At 42.1% G+C, this 19,368-nt stretch overlaps 1 protein-coding gene across 1 annotated transcript; it reads right to left on the bottom strand.

Annotated features, from left to right (window-relative positions):
* Positions 1-1,686: 1,686 nt before the first annotated feature.
* On the bottom strand, positions 1,687-13,815 carry SRD5A2 (steroid 5 alpha-reductase 2). The gene is made up of 4 exons (XM_047782817.1): positions 13,632-13,815; positions 7,249-7,350; positions 4,479-4,629; positions 1,687-1,753 (listed from the first exon to the last, which is right to left on the bottom strand). The coding sequence occupies exons 1-4, from the start codon at positions 13,804-13,806 to the stop codon at positions 1,687-1,689; spliced, it is 495 nt and encodes a 164-aa protein (XP_047638773.1). The 5' UTR covers positions 13,807-13,815.
* Positions 13,816-19,368: the final 5,553 nt, after the last annotated feature.

The raw sequence follows: 19,368 nt of genomic DNA, 5'->3' as shown, positions 1-19,368 counted from the left end.
TTACTTTCAGCTCAGAACCCTGAATTTCAAGTTGGCAAAAAATGGAAGCAACACAGTTCAGCACCTTATGAAAAGCATGCATTCTGGGATCTTTTAATTCAAAAAAATTATTTAACATTCATGACATGAGAGGCATTTAATAAAGAGCAAAACATGTATTTATATGATTACAGTCTGTATTTTTCAGTGATTGACATGGTCTTCAGATATTTTGAGTGTCCTATGTGTCTTATATAGTTAATTCCTGGACTTAGCACTGCAGCTGATAAAACTGGTGCTCATTTCTCAAAGGGCTTTGTTAAATATTACCAACCCAACCTGGGCCTACAGAGACAAATACTATTGTTCATTCTGATTATGAGTGTTCAACCCCTTCTTTAGAGAGTCCAAAGTCTCAGCACTCATACGACCCCGCCTCTTCAAAGTTGCAAATGCTCATGTGTACCAGCTGATCAGTCCCAGTTCTTAGCACGTTCTACAGGCCCAGATCCTCCGACTTTTTTAAGAAAACTAGAAAGTGTAGAAATTACCTAATTTTTAAATTTTGGAAACTTTGAACATAAAACAAAACAAACAAAAAAAAACTATGTGTGAAACACTGTCGAGTCAAAGAAAACAGGTTTCTGCCCAGAGGCATCCCTCTGGTTGCAGTTTTCAGCCTCTGCCCCCAGGACTTTTGAGGACTGAAGTTCAAGGCGCTCCTAGGAGAACTCCTTCTTGATCAGATCCTGAGGACTGTGAAGTAGAAACTCCAGAAGGGAAGGGTTGCTTCTGAGATGCTTCAGTCATGGTATCTGTCTCCTTGGGGTACCAGCACATGCTCTTACTTGGCAATTTCCATTATCTGACACTTTCATTGTTTCAATGTATCCGCTGGTTTCCAAGAAAAGAGGGTGTTGTAGGGTGTTTACACAACCCATTTTTACTCCCTCGGTAGGCAACCAGAGTCATGACTTCTTGGTTGTTAAAACCTGACCTTCAGCAAAAACCCACCCCAGTTTTCTCCGTTAGACTATATCTCTAACAGGGACTGTGAAATCTTCAGGAAGACAGAGGCACTAAGACCGCACAGATTTAAAATGGGGTCAATGCATCACTGCATTTTCAGCCATATGAAGAGAAGACGCCTCCTTGAAGAGTCAACTTATTCTTGTCACATCTTTCATAATTAACTGAGGAAAAGGAAGATATGACAGGGTTTTCATTTCGGAGGAGATTTGCTCTGGGTCTGTGCAGCTTTACAATTTAAATATCTGCTGGTCTGCATAGGTGTTAAATGTGTACCTTAAATAAATTCCGTAAGCACTGCCCTCAACTCAAAACACTCTCAAATACAGAGCTGTCTTATACTGACACAGCATAGATATAAAGTCACATGGACTTGGGCCATTCAGAGAAAAAAATACAAAGGGAGTTTACACTTTCTAGGAGGAAGAGCTAAGAAACAGATACCTCTGCATAAAAGCAGACCTTGTGGAAGTTTTAATAGGAAATCAGGATAGAGACCCGCAGAGAGGGTTTGAGGAAACACTAAGGGGTCCCGTGCAGAATCCTCAGGCCACCTGCCAGAACACCAGAGGCTGATTATTACACATACACAGTGGGACTTGAAAAGTTACAGGTTCAGCAGCTTGATGGTTCTTCAACAAGATTGTGGGGACATTGTTCCTTTTTTATTTGGTTTCTTTAAAAGATAAATGGAATAAGGGCTTTTCGAGACTTGGGGTAGTCCTCAAACATCTTGACGTAGAACCTAAAAGACAAGAAAGGACTCATTATAAATATAACCAAGCAGTGGTCAACCACGGGGTTTTGAACTGTTTGAGGTCCCTCTGACAAATCAGCCTGCAGTCATCCAGGGCCTGCCTCTTCCAGGCAGCTATCTGTCTCTCTTCTCCTCCCTCCTGTACCCTATCTCTTGTAAATATTGAAGCTTCTCAAGTTGAGAAATAAAAAGCAATAGCCAGAGGATCACAATGTGATGAACATACCTGATGCCACCAATTTACACACTTAAAATGATTAAAATGAAAAACTTTGTTATGTATATTTTACCCATAAAAAATGGAGCCAGAAAGAATTGCTCAGTGGATTCAGTTGAGAAATACAGAGAACCAGAGACCCCAAAAAGCATGGGCAAGGTTAGCGCTAGAGAACCGGTCATGTTCCCAGGGAAAATATCCCTTTATGAGGCCTGGGAATGCCAAGAAAACGTTACCTTGTATGACGGGTTGAATGGCGTCCCCTCCAAAAATATATTCTGAAGTTCTAACCCCAAGGACCTGAGAAAGTGACCTTATTTTGGAAATAGGTGATTGCAGATATAATTTATTAAGTTGAGATGAGTCATACTGGCTCAAGGTGGGCCTTTAATCCAATACAGCTGGCGTCCTCACAATTCAGGGGAAGGAGAGACACAGAGACAGAGACACACAGGGGCGAAGGCCACGTGAAGACAGAGGCGGGCATCAGAGTGATGCAGCTGTAAGCCAGGAACACCACGGATCGCTGGCCACCGCCAGAAGCTGGAGAGGTGAGGAAGGATTCTTCCCTCCAGCCTTCAGACTTCTGCCTCCAAAACCGTGAGGGGGAAAGAATGGCTATTCTTTAAGCCACCCAGGTGGCGGTCATCAGTTTGGGGTGCCCCAGGAGACTAAATACCTTCTTCAAAAAGGCTTTCTCTTTATGTGACCAGGCTGTTCTCTTAACTAGTTGAAGCCGGTAGCTCTCAAGCTATAATCAAATTGATACACTCTGTTCAAGTGCCAGAGTTTGAACTGGGGAACAGATAGGAATAACGTGTCACCGGAGATGGCTGCTTCTCCACGCTGTGCTTTGAGGCCTGTTGAGCCGCCTCTCCCAAACCCCAGTGAGCCCGATAAAAAGGAAGCCCTCTAGCCTTCCCGTCTTAAGCAGGCTGACAGGAGAGGACAGGGCCCCCGTTTGGATTTTGCTGTTGTGCCAGCTGGAACCCTCTGATGGAACTGCTATTCCTCCTCTGATCCAGTCCAGCAGCATCCCCGCCTCTCAGGGGCCCCTCCAACAGAGAGCTGACGCCCTGTCCCCTCCCCCGCCCCTCTGACCTCGGTGGGCAACAGGCCTGCCTGAATGGGGGAGAACTGATGCACTGACCCCTCACAGCTGGGGACTCTCCGCACCTCCCCGCCAGCCCAGGCAGGGGCAGGGGGAGTTCATGAGGACCCTGGCTGCTTCATTCATTTCTAACAGGTCTCTGCAGATGTTCCACTCCCAGTAAGAATACCCATTCCTACTTTAACCTTCAAAACTATGAAATGAATCATTAACTGGACTAAAATACCCACATAAGAGTCTAAGGGGTTCCTTCAGGGCCCTGGTTCCAAGTCTATCCTCCCTTTGGACATTCCTCCCCTTTCTGTCACCGGTAACCACAGGCGCTCTCTTTCCTCCAGCCCCATTTCAGAAAAAGGATCTGAAACGCGCCTTAAAAGCTGATGGAAACTTAGCATGTAACCCTTTCCCTTCCAGCGATACTTTTACTTAACTCTTTTGTCCCCACCCCATCCCACCTTGCGGGATTGGAAGGAAGGTGGGAGTTAGTAAAGCTTTTGGCTCCCCTGACAGTGGAAAGACTCTACACCCCTGCAATTCCAAGAACGCCCCAGCAGATGGCACACTCCCAAGATTGTGCCACACATGTACACAATTGTTGACCCTAACTTTCCAGGAAGCCAGCAATGACCTTGGTTATGATTTGTGGAAGGCGGGGAAGGGGAAGGAGGAGAGTACCAAAGAAAGCTCTGGGGTTACACGGATTCCAGAAGATAATCTTGGAGTTTCCTGGAATCTCCAGTTACCTGAACCGTTAGCACCAAACCTAGAACTAAAGATGGCAGTCGCACTATGTACAGAACAGTGTTTTTCCCTGGTGGTCTTCTATCCTGGCTGTGCCTCAGAATTACCTGCGAAGCTCCGGGAAGTGCTACCCATGGTCCTACCCATGGAACACACTTGGAGAGATGTCGGGTACGTGCACTGAATTGGAGCATGGAAATGGAATCTACATCCTGTAGCTCCGGACTTTTACCTACAGCCCACTGACTGACAGCAGCCATTGCCAGCTCAGCCTGATATGAGGGCACACAGCCTGGGTCAACTAACTCCTGTGGACACAAACTGCTTCTCTCTGGGAAGCCTTCTTCAACAAGGCGGCAGGTGGCTTCCCAAATCACCTCGGGTGCCCCTGTCTACTTGGGTTTGGTTGTGCTCATAGGAAAAAAAAAAAAACCAAACTGTTACTGCTACTGTCATCCAGCTAAATTATTCTAACTTTAGGGAAAGCCCAAGAAGTCAAAAATTTACCCATCTGGATTCCTGTATCAGCTTTACCTTGTAAAAAACAAATCTCTTAGGTTTCTAAATCTAACTCTATGTGTTAATAAAAGCTTGTTTGTAGAAGAAAGCCACATGGATGCTGACACTTTGATTGAAAAGTTTACCTATGATGGTGAAGAGCTCGCAGCCCAAGGAAACAAAGTGAGAAAAATGCAAATGCAAGTGCTGGAAGGGACCAAGTGGCCAAGGCATAGCCGATCCATTCAATGATCTCACCAAGGAAATTGGCTCCAGAAACGTACGTGAACAAGCCACCTGTGTGCAGAAGAACCAGCAAGTCAATCATCTGCGTTGGACCATCACCATGTTAAAAATCCCTCTGCTTTGTTACAAAGTACACAAGGCACCTAAGAAGAATGTGGGGCTGGAGACTGCCTTCAGACTTATGGAAGTTTGGTGGAATCCTCTTGCTGAGAAGGGAAACAAAGTATCAGCAGCCTGAAGCCTTTGGAACATCCTGGAATTGTGAGGAGTGTCCCCAACTGCTGGATGGGCTCATCCAGATCTCCAGCCACTGCTGGACCACTGGCTCTGGACAGGACAAGGATGAGGTGCAGATGGCCTGGGGTTTGTTTCACTCTATGAAGTAACATTTCCAAGCATCTGTCACCTTCTCACTCCTTCCCCGGACACCCACACTGCCCATCAGCTCGAATCACATTCACTGTCACACAAAGTGAAACAACACACCATGTGAAAATAATAAAAACCTGAATTGATGTGAAAAGTAGTCAGACTCTGCTTTGGCATTTGCTCTCCCACTTCTGCAAAGCAGTACACTCTGTTCACATTTAAAGTACAGAGTGAGAGCTGCAGGGTTTTTGCCCGGAGACCAGGGAAGTCTGTTTCTAAGGGTTTTAAAGGTTACCTTTTCTATCCAACCACTATTTCTAATCGCAAAACTATAACTAGAAATCAATGCACTCAAAATTTCTGCCCCACTCTAAGCTGGGAAAGTTTTACCCAAAACAATTTTTTTCTTTCCATACTTATATAAAGACTATTTCATTTTTAAGTCATTATCTAACACAACTTAGTAGTTGGAAACTAATCTTGGCAATCTAGCTTTTAAGAGCTTTCTCTGCTCTTCTTTGTTTAGTCACTGTGCAAAGACTTAAAAATCAAAGCCCCTGAAAGTTATCATCCTTAAGGATGACACTGCATCCAAGGATCCTGACCTAGAATGGCCCCGGGCCCCAGGAGGAACCACTGGCCTACTACGAAGTCTCTAAACAGTCCATGAATATAAAAATGGTATATTTCAACCTACAGTATTATTTTTGCTTGATATAGATACTGTGAGGATGTTAGCAACATTCAGTTATTTAAGTGTGCTACAGAATTCTAAATAGCTTTGTCATTACTTTTTTTAATCAGTAGATGTTAATCTGTGCTAACATCATGCCATAATTCAGTACTTTTTTAAATGTAAATAAAGGGTTATATTTACATCAAAAAAGATGGGAGCCATGGACCTACACAAATACCCACCTAAAAATGTTGAAGGATGACTTGGACTAATTTACTCCCACATACTTTTTTATCTGTCAGCCTCACACCCTGGGTGTTACTTAGGAACAGCAAGGACTTCAAATATTCTGTGCCTTTATCTCCAAAAAAGGCACTTGTAAGACTTCCTATCCTCATTTTTGATTAACTAAATGTGATTCTCTACACCTTTAAGGACATACAAGTGGCAGAAAATAAATAAATACTATCCCCGGCTATTCACTAGGTAAATCTAGTGAGACTGACTGAAGAGGAGAGATTTGCTGGACATGCATGACTCAGCTTTATTTGCTAACCTAGGAAGGAAAGACACCATGTACACATGATGGTTGAAACTTTGTGTCAACTGGACTGGGCCATGGAAGGCCCAGATATCTGGCCAGTCATTATTTCTGGGTGTGCCCATGAGGGTGTTTCTAGATGAGATTAACACTTGAGTTGACAGAGTAAAGCAGATTGTTCTCCCAGAGCTGATGGGCACCCAATCCACTGGAGGCCTGAATATATAGCAAAAGACAGAGTGGAGTTCCCACTGTGGCTCAGCAGTAATGAACCCGACTAGCAACCTGAGGATGCAGGTTCAATCCATGGCTTCGCTCACTGGGTTGAGTATTCAGTGCTGCTGTGAGCTGTGGCATAGGTCGCAGATGTGGTTCAGATCCTGAGTGGCTGTGGCTGTGGTGTAGGCTGGCAGCGGCAGCTCCAATTCGACCCCTAGCCTGAGAACTTGCACGTGTCACATGTGTGGCCGTAAAAAACAAAACAAAAACAAAAACAAAGGCAGAGTAAGGGCAAATTTGCTCTGTTTTTGAGCTGGAACAGGTCTTCTCCTGCACTCAGACTGGAATTTCCACAGAAGCTCTCCGAGTTCTCAGGCCTTAGGATGCAGACTGGAAATTACACCACCTACTCTCTGGGGGCCCCACCTTGCAGTGACAGATCATGGGATTTCTCAGCCTTCACAATCATGGGAGCCAATTCCTCATAATAAATCTCATTATCTATCAATATATGTATCAATTCTATTGGCTCTGTTTTTATGGAGAACCCTAATACAGCACATGATAATCACCCTAGTGAAACTAAGTGGCAGCCTACTTCCACCCAACCCCAAACCCTGTGCTCTGCCCACCTTCAGGGTGCTGTGATCATGAACCTTCCCCAGGGCTTTTGAACTTCTAGGTTCAGACCATGAAAGCAAATATGTTGTGGGGTAGGATGAGATGTGGAGGAAAAGTCAGGGGCATATTGGGAGGTAGCGTATCATTTGTTCACCCTGGCCCCTCTCCATTTGTTACTAACAGCATAATTCCTGGGACAGGCTCTCGAGGAAGAGTGGGAATCTGGAGACAGGGGAGACATTACCTTGTGGAATCTTATAGATGACTTCTCCAGGCTTCCTGAGCTGGCGCAATATATAGTCGCTGTGAATGTTGATTCCCATGCCCAAAATAAATAAGAACACACCTTGGCAAAGAAGAGAGGGAGAAGTGAAAACTGTATCCTGATTTTGGTGCTTTTCTCACAAGCTAAGTTTTTTTTCCTAAAAAATGAAGGGAAGGGCATTTAACTTTGAATTCTAGGAATGGTATGACGACATGGCAAGAAAAAAAGGGGGTCCCAAATGTGAATGGAGGGGCGGTGCTCTTTCAGAGACCAAAAGACTGAAAACACAGAGTGTCATGTGATGGTGGCAAGTGGGAGAAGAGAGAGGGAGGCACTACTGTCACGCAACGCTTAAATCATAAGCAAATAAATGAATGAATAAACAGCAAGCAAGCCTTTAGCTCACTGACAAATAGTCAAACCTTGTTTGGGAACCTCAACAGCCAACTCCAACCCCTTCTCCTTTGCCATCCTCCACTATAGAGGCTGGAAGGCTGAAAGGTGGTCTTGTGACCCAGCTATGCCAAGAGGATATAAAGGGAAGTCTTCTGGAGACTTCCTTGGAAATCTTTTCTGGTAAAAGGGGCAAAAGGGACTGGTGCCTCTACTGCCTCCCTCTCCCCTCATGGACAGATGTCATAACGTGAGCTGTAGGAACTGTCTTGCAACCGTGAAGTAGCTGTCATGAGGACGTGAAGTAACTATGCTTACAACAGTGGAGCAGAAAGAAAGCACCTAGGGTCTTAATGACATCAGTAAGCAGCTGAGAGATTGCAGAAGCCTTTGTAAGTTCTTGTTAAGTAAGAAATAGAAATTCTTCAGAGTTCCCTTGTGCGCAGTGGGTTAGGGATCCAGCATTGTCACTGCAGTGGCCCAGGTCATTACTGCGGCATAGGTTTGACCCCTGGCCCCAGAACGTCCATGTGTCTCAGGCACAGCCAAAAATAAAAATAAATAAATAAATCCTTAATTATTTAAGGCACTAGGAGTTGGCTTCCTGTGACCTACTGCTGAGAGCATTATTGACTGATATATCTACCCTTATGGCATGGCAGTAATTGAAGAGCCTGGCAAACCATTTTCCACCACTGCCCATTCACACACATATGACCCTCTCCATTCACCGGTACTGAAAGGGGCCTGGTCTGAGACGAGGAGAGCCAGGATCAGGGATGCTCGGACTTCCATCCCATTGGGCCCAGAAACACTCAGTGTTCCACACAGATGCCCAACCCCACCTCTCAGCAAAGCGTATTTGTGCTAATCAAAATACATCAGGCAAAAAGAACAGTGGGATTAAAAACAGTCAAAATCTGGAGTTCCTGCTGTGGCACAGTGGTTAAGAATCTGAAGGCATGGGTTCAATCCCTGGCCTAGCACAGTGGGTTAAGAGGATCTGGAGTTGCCACAGTGCAGCTTCGGCTTAAGTCGCAGCTGTGTCTCAGATTCAATCCCTGGCCCAGGAACTTCCATAGGCCATGGGTGTGGCCTTAAAAGAAATAAAAACAAAAAAAATCAAACAAATAAGCAGCCAGATCTACTTTCACCTCAATTTCTATGATATAAAACAATGCTTTTCAATCTTGCCTAGTCAATAGATTATTAGCCTGGAAGAAGGGAACCTGGGAAGGGACAGCAGTGGGGAGAGGGAAAGGGGGTGAGAGGGAGGGGAGAAGCACTAACAGTAGTGGAAAAGCAGAAACCTTAGATTCAATGTCTGTGTGTCCTTAGGCAAATCACTTCACCTCTCTCAGCCTCAGTTTTCTTATCTATAAGATGTAGATTCTTGCCCATCATTAACAAGTCAGCAAATAACAAATGCTGGAGAGAGTGTGGAGAAAAGGGAACCCTCCTTCACTGTTGGGAATGTAAGCTGGTACAACTGTTGGTGGGAATGTAAGCTGGAAAACAGTATGGAGGTACCTCAGAAAACTAAATATAAAAATACCATGACCCAGCAATCCCACTCCTGGGCATATATCTGGACAAAAATTTCATTGAAAATAATACATGCACCCCTATGTTCATTGCAGCACTATTCACAATAGCCAAGACATGGAAACAACCTAAATGTACATTAGCAGATGAATAGATTAAGAAGATGTGGTATATTCAGAAAAGAAAACCATGGACTTGGAGAATAGACTTGGGTTGTCAAGGGGGAAGTGGAGGGAGTGGGAGGGAGTGGGAACTTGGGGTAAACAGATGCAGAATGTTGCCTTCAGGATGGATTAGCAATGGGATCCTGCTGGGTAGCACTGGGAACTCTGTCTAGTCACTTATGATGGAATACATAATGTGAGAAAAAAGAATGTATACATGTATGTGTAACTGGGTCACCATGCTGTACAGTAGAAAATATATATATATAAATAAACGATAAAAAAAAGATGTGGTATATATACACAATGGAATACTACTCAGCCATAAAAAGGGACAAAATAATACCATTTGCAGCAACATGGATGAAACTAGAGACTCTCATACTAAGTGAAGTAAGTCAAAAAGAGAAAGACAAACACTGTATGATATGATTTATATATGGAATCTAATACATGGCAAAAAATGAACCTATCTACATAAAAGAAACTCATGGACATGGAGAACAGACTTGTGGTTGCCAAGGGGGAGGGAGGGGGAGGGAGTAGGATGGACTGGATGTTTGGGGTTAGTAGATGCAAACTATTACATTTGGAGTAGATAAGCCATGAGATCCTGCTGTATAGCACAGGGAACTATATCCAGTCACTTGTGATGCAACACGATGGAAGATAATGTGAGAAAAAGAATGATGTATATATGTATGACTGGGTCCCTTTGCTGTACAGAAGAAATTGGCAGAACACTGTAAATCAACTATAACCAAAAAAAAAAAAATCTTAAAATTAAAAAAATCTAAAATTAAAAAAAATTAAAAATATATATATTCTAACAATACCTGTCTTACAAGGACGGTATGAGACTCATTCATGGGTTGGTTCTTTCATCCATTTATTCAAATAATATTTATTGAGGTCTTACTACGTACTGTCCTAAACATTAGGGGTGTAGGAATGATAAAAACAGTCAGGGTGTCTGTTCTCATAGAGCTTACATTTCCATGGGGAAATAGAAATGAATTAAAATAACGAAAAAGTTAAAAATCACATCATATGCTACAAACCAGAAAGTCAAAGTAGGATAATGAGGTAGAGAGTAAACTGGGGTGGGAGGAGGCGTCTCTACTTTAGATGATGTCAATAGGGAAAGCTTTTCTGCAGATCTGGCATCATCCTATGATCTAAATAATGAGAATACAAAGATCTGGAGAGAGCATTCTGGTAGAGGGACTAACAGATGCAAAGGTCCTGAGGCTAGTACAGGTTTAGCATGTCTAAGAAACAGAAGGAAGGTGTTGCAGTTAACACTTTAAGACAGACAGGCAAATGAGGAGATGAACGGGATGATGTTTCAAAATCACACCAAGTTCTATGGGCCTTGGGAAGGAATTTGGGTTTTTGAGTGCAACAGGAAGCCATTGGCAGGTTTTAAGCAGGGGAGAAATAGGATCTGATGTCAGGTTTGTTTTTTCATGGCCACACCCACAGCATACAGAAGTTCCTGGGCCAGGAATTGAATCCAAGCCACAGCTGTGAAACTATGCCACAGCTTCGGCAATGCTGGATTATTTAACCCATGCGCCGGGCTGGGGATATAACCCACAGCTCCGCAGAGACCCTAGCCACTGCAGGTGGATTCTTAACCCGCTGTGCCATAGCAGGAACCCTCAGTTTATTACTATTACAAAAGAAGCATGTTTTGTGGAAAATGAAACACTACTTAACAAAAACAAGGAAACCAAGACACTTTATTCCTGCCACCCAGGAATTACCACCATCTGCCACCTGAGTGCATCTCCCTCCAGATCTTCATCTTATGTGATATGCAGGCACAGTCCAGCTTCCTCAGATGACCCCAGAACACTCTTCTAGCTGATTCGTGTAAACCAATGTCCAGTGGAGGAACCACACCTGACATCAGGTCATTATGTCCTTTAAGGCCATTTTAATCTAGGCCAGACCACTGCCTTTTTTTCATTACATTGACTTCCTGAAAACACCAGACAGAGGTCCCTCGGCATGGCCCCTTCTCTAGATAAGACTGGTTTATCTGCTCACGGTGGCCCTCATTTAACTTACTTCTTTATTCTCTGTATTTCCCATCACCCGACATAAGTCATTTTCGTGTGTGGTAATGTAGAGTTAGGTACATTTATTAGTTTCTTCTCAGTGTTGAGGAAGTTTTTTCATTTGGATTTTTAGAAACTTTTTTATTAAAGTATGGTTGATTTACAATGTTCCTTCCATTTCTGCTGTACAGCAAAGTGACCCAGTCATATATACATATACATTCTTTTTTTCATACTAAGTTATAAGGTTTAATGATTTAAAGGACAAAACTATATTAAAAGAAAATTTCTGCTTACCATCCCATTCTCTGTACCTCAAACCCTACAGATTCCATTTTCAAAATTAAGTTTCTTTTCTTGGAGTCCCTGTGGTGGCTCAGCGGGTTAAGATCCTGACTAGCATCCATGAGACTGAGGGTTTGATCCCTGGCCTCACTCAGTGGGTTAAGGATCTGGCGTTGTCATGAGCTGTGGTGTAGTTTGCAGACGTGGCTCGTGGCTCTGATCCTCATTGCTGTGGCTGCGGTGTAGACGGGCAGCTGCAGTTCTAATTTGACCCCTGGGAACCTCCATATGCCATAGCTGTGGCTCTAAAAAACAAAGAAATAACCACAATCACAACAAAAGCAGCATGCTAAATACACTGTGCACACTTTATTTAACCACATGTTCTGGAGCTGTCTCCACATGAGCACAGAGATGTTCCTTGCTCCTGTTTTGCTTTGTTTGGTTGTTTTTGTGGCTCCAGAAAGCTCCATTGTGTGCATGTCTCAGCATTCGTACAATGAATCCTCTGGCCGTTTCTGTGTTCAAATGTTCGCTCTGACTGCCGTGTGGAGAATGGGCTATTGAAGGCCAGAACCGGAGGGAGGAGGTTAGTCTGAAGGTCACTGTGCCAGTCCAGGCAGGAGGTCCTCATGGCTCAGAAGGATGAAGCAGTGCAGTCAGGGAGAACAGAGCCCAGTTGGCACAGGTTTTGGAACTAGATGCAGCTGCACTAAGCTGATGGAGAGAACGTGACATGTGATGTAAAGAGAGGAATGAAGGATAATCTCTGCCTTTTTCGTCTGAGCCAAAATAATGTACAAGCCGTTGAAACCTATACTTTTTTTTTTTTTGCTTTTTGCTTTTTAGGGCCCCACCAGTGGCATATGGAAGTTCCCAAGATAGGGGTCTAATCAGAGCTACAGCTGCCGGCTGACACCACAGCCACAGCAATGCCAGATCCGAGCCACGTCTGCGACCTACACCACAGCTCACGGCAACACTCGGTCCTTAACCCACTGAGCAAGGCCAGGGATCGAACCTACAACCTCATGGTTCCTAGTTGGATTAGTTTCTGCTGCGCCACAACAGGAACTCCTGAACCAATACTTTAGTAAAGAATTTAAGTTTCTGGAGTTCCCGTCGTGGCGCAGTGGTTAACGAATCCGACTAGGAACCATGAGGTTGCGGGTTCAGTCCCTGCCCTTGCTCAGTGGGTTAAGGATCCGGCGTTGCCGTGAGCTGTGGTGTAGGTTGAAGATGCGGCTCGGATCACACGTTGCTGTGGCTCTGGCGTAGGCCGGTGGCTACAGCTCCGATTTGACCCCTAGCCTGGAAACCTCCCATATGCCGCAAGAGCAGCCCTAGAAAAAAGCAAAAAGACAAAAAAAAAAATTTAAGTTTCTCTCACAGATAATGAAAAATCACAGTAATGATCAGTGATCAGTGTTTTCTTCTGAATTAGATGGGTGATCAGGAAGTCTCTCTGGAGAGGTGCCAATTAATAGAAACCTAAATAAAGGGGATGTAGTCTCTACAAAAGCTCTGGGGCAGGACAAGTTTGACCACTTCAGGACCAGCAGGAAGGCCACTGAGGTTACAGCATAGTAAGTGAGATGGATGCAGACAGGAAAGGAAGTCAGCAAATGAGGCAGGACCAAGAACGTTTGAGTTTCATAGGCAGTGGTAAGGAATTTGTACTTCATCCTGAGAGTAGCAGAAATGTGTTGGAGAGTTTGAGATGGGGAATGACATGTTTTTCAAAGACCTCCCAGGCTGCTATATGGAGAAAAGACTAGGGTGGAGGGGAGAACGGGGGAGGATGGGATCCCCCAAAGGCTACTGCCAGGAAGGGGAGGGGTGATGGTGATTTAACCTGCAGGAAGGGGTATTAACTGGGTCGTGGTGAGAAGCCGTCAGATTTACTTACCTAGGCTAAACCGTATGTCTGTGTACCACTCAGCAGGGTATTCGGCGCAGTAAACCAGATAGTAGCCTTGAAGGAGTCCATTTCCCATGCAGAAGACAAAGCCTCTGAAAAGGAATACAACTGGAAAAGGCCTCCCTCTAGTGAGCAGTGAGTAAACAAATGTCCTGGGATGCATGGAGGAGAAAGATCAGGATCCGTTGTTAAAAAAAAAAATCAAACAACAAGATGAAGCAACAGACAATCACATCAAACCCATGTTTAAAAACCATTTCCCTTAAATGTACATAATGAAAGGACATTTTTGTCTGGTTCTAGAGCAATCATTTATGCTATTATTTGTCTTGTTTCATTAAAAATGCATAATGGCCACCATAACAACAGCCTTGCAAGGTAAATTCAATCTTTATAAATTAATAAATTCAATCCTACAAACCCAGGACTGGAGATCAGCTTTCTATAGATCCAGATGTGAAGTCCAGATTTTACTGGAAGAAAGGTAGGGCCTGGTTTATTCCACGTAGCAGTGAAACTGCATTTTGGTAGCAGCGACTCAATCTTACGGATTTCCATACGTCTCTCTAACATGATTCAATTACTACTAGTGCAGCATTTCCTAGAAAGCGGGCTACAGAACTCCTTGGGAAAAGAGAGTGATTTCTCTAAATGTTAGGAACCATGAATCTAGAGGAAACTAGGAAGACATTAAAAACATAAATAATCTCAAAATTAAAACTTACCCAAGATATAATGCTAAACACTCAACACCAAGCTACATTCTGTTCATAATTTTTCTTCTTTTATGTTGCAATATAACCATCATACAGGAAACTTCATAAATCTTAGTGAAATGGTTTAATAAATTACTATATAATAAATATCCACAAAGTCACTAACCGAGAAATGGGACACTGCCAGCACACCAGAAACCTCCTCTAAGTGCCCCCCTGTTCACAGTACCATCACCCCAGAGGTAACCACCATCGTGATTTTTGTAATAATCATTTTCTTTTGCTTCTTTACAATTTTACCTCATTTGTATGCATCTCTAAAAATATAGTTTATTTTGCTCATTTTAAATTCCTTATGTTTCTGAGGCTCCAGTATGTTATTATGGATAGCTGTGGTTCATTTATTTTCATTGTTGTATATTACTGTCAAGTATGAATATACAACATTTTACTTTGATGAATATTTGGCTTGCTTCCATAGTGTTGTACCTATTCAAAGATGATTTTCCTATTATTTTAATGATTTTAATTCTATGTTTAAACCTTTGATACATTTGGAACTTATGTTGCAAGAAATTAAATAAGAATCCAATTTACTTTTTTCCATAATGCTAGTGAATTTACTAAATGTCTCTTTCTCATTGACATGCATTGCCATTGGTATTATATACTAAATTATCACACAGATTGGTTCCTCTTCTGGACTCTTGTTTCTGTTCTACTGACCTATTTATTGCCAGTACTATGCTATTTTAATCATTGTACTTTTAAAATATGTCTTAATACTAGGCGGGACTAGTATTTTTATATCATTACTCATTTCAAGGATTTTCAAGTTACTCCTCATTGTTTATTCTTCATGTGAACTTTAAAATACTTTAAAACTTGTGAAATGCTCCTTCTGCAAGGTCAGAAATACTATTAATCCTTAAACAATATGGGTTTGAACTACTCAGGTCCACTTACACATAGCTTTTTTTTCAACAGTAAATACTATAGTACTACACTGTACTGGGTTGGTTGAAGTAGCAGACACAGAATCTCAGATAAAGAGGAATAGCATTTACTGAGGAACCATGGATATGGAGAACTGACCATGAGTTATGCATGGATTTTCAACTGCTTCAAAGGTCATTGCCCCTAACATCCACTTGTTCAAGGGTCAACTGAATTCTTAAATTTAAAAATTAATTAAGAGAGTGAAATGGCAGGAGGACCTCCAAGAATATTCCTCCATAAAAGCAAAAAAAATTTAAAAATTTAAAAAGGCAAAAAAGAATCTGGAGAAAAAGTCAGACCTCTGGATATTAACCAACTGCAACCTGAGAACCTGAGAAGCATTTAGGCAGAAAAAATGGCCGAAACTCAGGAAGAGCAACCAGCCCATGGCATCTTAACTTTCCCTATTTCACACTTTCTGCTCTTCACAGCCTCCAAAAGTAACAGCCTCCATTCCAAGCATTGGAGGGAGCAAACTGGGCTGAAACTCATCCCCAAAGAGAAGTCATTATTTTACCTGTCTGGTGCTTCCCTGGAAAACTCCACTAAAAAGGCCTGTCTTTATTCCAGCTCGCTCAAACGTACCCAGGGCTAAAAGTTTCTGGGGCTGAGGGGATATTTATAAATGTTTGAGCAGCACAGTAGCCTGAGGCAATGGATAAGAGGTGGGGCAAATATTAGACTAATCAAAAAGCTTAAAAGACTGAGGGATGAGATGCCCGAAGGGGATTTGAAAATCTCATACTTATTTCTGGGAATCTAGACAGTCATGCACAAACATGCATAAGGCCATGTGTATGCTCAAAAGAAGACCAAAAAATGTCCTAAGCTCTCACCTCTGACTGACCTTGAAGAGTGCACAAATGCCAAGTAAGGCCAAAGCAGAGTTGTAAACTACATGAGTGATTGTTAAAGGACTTCTCTAACATACATACACGGTGGCCCTTAGCAAAGACTACAGGATCTACTGGTTATAAGTGTGTAAGGAAATCTCCGTCCAGTCATTAACACATCATTAAATAACCAATTAGTGGCTTCGGTTGCCACAACAACTAAGTAAATGCTTCACCGAATGAATTCAGAAAAGCCTGTAGGCAAACAACAGTAACAACACATCCTGGGAGGCAAGGAGAATCTGATTTCCGAGCTGCTACAATTTTATGTGACATGATTAGTTTCAACAATATACTATGGAACATATGAAGAAACAAGAAAGTATGACCCATAAATAGGGGGAAAAAGCAACCAATTGATACTGCCTCTGAGAACTCCAGACATTGAAGTTACTAGGCAAAAACTTAAATTATTTTAAATATGTTCAAAGAGCTACAGGAAACCATGCCTAAAAAATAAAGGAAAGTCTAAGAATGAGAGAATGTCAAATAGAGAATTTCAAAAAAGAGATAGAAATTATAAAAAAAAAAAAGAACCAAAAAAAAAAATTTGGAGTTGAAAGGTACAACAACTGAAATGAAAAATTCACTAGAGGCCCTCACATCAATGGACAGATCCTCTAGACAGAAAACCAATAAAGCAACAGAGATCCTAAAGGAAACAATAGAAAAGTTAGACTTCATTGATAGCTTCAGGACACTACATCCAAAAAAAGCAGAATACACATTCTTCTCAAATGCTCATGGAACAGTCTCAAGAATCAACCACATATTGGGACACAAAGCTAACCTCAATAAATTTAGGAGCACAGAAATTATCTCAAGTATCTTCTCTGACCACAATGCCATGAAATTAGAAATCAACCATGGGAAAAGGTTAAGAGAAAAAATCTACTACATGGAGACTAAACAACATGCTACTAAAAAACCAATGGGTCCATGAGGAAATCAAGAAGGAAATTAAAAAATACCTTGAAACAAATGATAATGAAGACACAACCTCTCAAAAATCTATGGGATGCTGCAGAAGCACTGCTCAGAGGGAAATTTATAGCAATACAGGCCTTTCTCAAAAAAGAAGAAAGATCCCAAATTGACAACTTAACCCTCCACCTAAACGAATTAGAAAAAGGAGAACAAAAAAGACCTAAAGTCAGCAGAAGGAAGGAAATTATAAAGATCAAAGAAGAAATCAATAAAATAGAGACTCAAAAAACAATAGAGAATATTAATAAAACCAAGAGCTGGTTCTTTGAAAAGGTAAACAAAATTGACAAACCCCTGGCCAGACTCACTAAAAAGAGGAGAGAAAGAACCCAAATAACCAAAATTATACATGAAAAAGGAGAAATCACAACGGATACAGCAGAAATACAAAAAACCATAAGAGAATACTATGAACAACTATATGGCAACAAGTTTGACAATCTGGAAGAAACGGACAATTTTCTAGAATCTTACAGCCTGCCAAAACTGAATCAAGAAGAAACAGACCAACTGAACAGACCGATCACTAGAAATTAAATTGAAGAGGTCATAAAAACACTCCCTACAAATAAAAGTCCAAGACCAGACGGCTTCACAGGCGAATTCTATCAAACATATAAAGAGGAATTGGTGCCCATCCTCCTTAAACTCTTTCAAAAGGTTGAAGAAGGAGGAACACTCCCAAAGACATTCTATGATGCCACCATCACCCTCATTCCAAAACCAGACAGAGATACCACCACAAAAGAAAACTATCGCCCAATATCATTGATGAATATAGATGCAAAAATTCTCAACAAAATCTTAGCCAACCAAATCCAACAACATATCAAAAAAATTATAAACAACAACAACAACAAAAAAAAAGGAGTTCCCGTCGTGGCGCAGTGGTTGACGAATCCGACTAGGAACCATGAGGTTGCGGGTTCAGTCCCTGCCCTTGCTCAGTGGGTTGGGGATCCGGCATTGCCGTGAGCTGTGGTGTAGGTTGCAGACGCGGCTCGGATCCCGCGTTGCTGTGGCTCTGGCATAGGCCAGTGGCTGCAGCTCCGATTGGACCCCTGGCCTGGGAACCTCCATATGCTGCGGGAGTGGCCCAAGAAATAGCAACAACAACAACAACAAAAAAAAAGACAAAAAAAAAATTATACACCATGACCAGGGAGGGTTCATCCCAGGTTCACAAGGATGGTTCAACATACGCAAATCAATCAACATCATACACCACATTAACAAAAGAAAAGTCAAAAATCATATGATCATCTCAATAGACACAGAAAAAGCATTTGACAAAGTCCAACATCCATTCATGATCAAGACCCTCGCCAAAGTGGGTATAGAGGGAACATTCCTGAACATAATCAAAGCCATTTATGAGAAACCCACAGCAAATATAATCCTCAATGGGGAAAAACTGAAAGCCTTCTCACTCAAATCTGGAAAAAGACAGGGATGCCCACTCTCACCACTGCTCTTCAACATAGTTTTGGAAGTCCTAGCCACAGCAATTAGACAAACCAAAGAAATAAATGGCATCCATAGAGGAAGAGAAGAGATAAAACTGTCACTGTATGCAGATGACATGATACTATACATAGAAAACCCTAAGGACTCAACCCAAAAACTACTTGAACTGATTAATAAATTCAGCAAAGTAGCAGGATATAGGATTAACATTCAGAAGTCAGTCACATTTCTGTATACCAACAATGAAATATTAGAAAAGGAATACAAAAATATGATACCTTTTAAAATTGCACCTCACAAAATCAAATACCTCGGAATACACCTGACCAAAGAGGTAAAGGACCTATATGCCGAGAACTATAAAACTTTCATCAAAGAAATCAAAGAAGATGTAAAGAAATGGAAAGATATTCCATGTTCCTGGATTGGGAAAATCAATATTGTAAAAATGGCCATACTACCCAAAGCAATCTACAGAGTCAATGCAATCCCTATCAAACTACCCATGACATTTTTCACAGAACTAGAACAAACAATCCAAACATTTATATGGAACCACAAAAGACCCAGAATCGCCAAAGCAATCCTGAGAAACAAAAACCAAGCAGGAGCCATAACTCTCCCAGACTTCAAGAAATACTACAAAGCCACAGTCATCAAAAC

The sequence above is a fragment of the Phacochoerus africanus genome, chromosome 5, assembly GCF_016906955.1.
Source record: "Phacochoerus africanus isolate WHEZ1 chromosome 5, ROS_Pafr_v1, whole genome shotgun sequence".
Classification (NCBI taxonomy): domain Eukaryota; kingdom Metazoa; phylum Chordata; class Mammalia; order Artiodactyla; family Suidae; genus Phacochoerus; species Phacochoerus africanus.
The sequence above is the reverse complement of the archived record's forward strand: the minus strand, read 5'-3'. Positions and strand labels throughout refer to the sequence as shown.

Bases quoted from the DNA above. Each gene is read 5' to 3' on its own strand.
- SRD5A2 (XM_047782817.1), bottom strand. From the start codon at position 13,806: ATGCATCCCAGGACATTTGTTTACTCACTGCTCACTAGAGGGAGGCCT. The intron at 7,351-13,631 runs GTAAGTAAATCT...TTCTTTGCCAAG, and splicing joins AGACATACGGTTTAGCCTAG to GTGTGTTCTTATTTATTTTG. The intron at 1,754-4,478 runs GTAAACTTTTCA...CTTGTCTTTTAG, and splicing joins CGAGCTCTTCACCATCATAG to GTTCTACGTCAAGATGTTTG.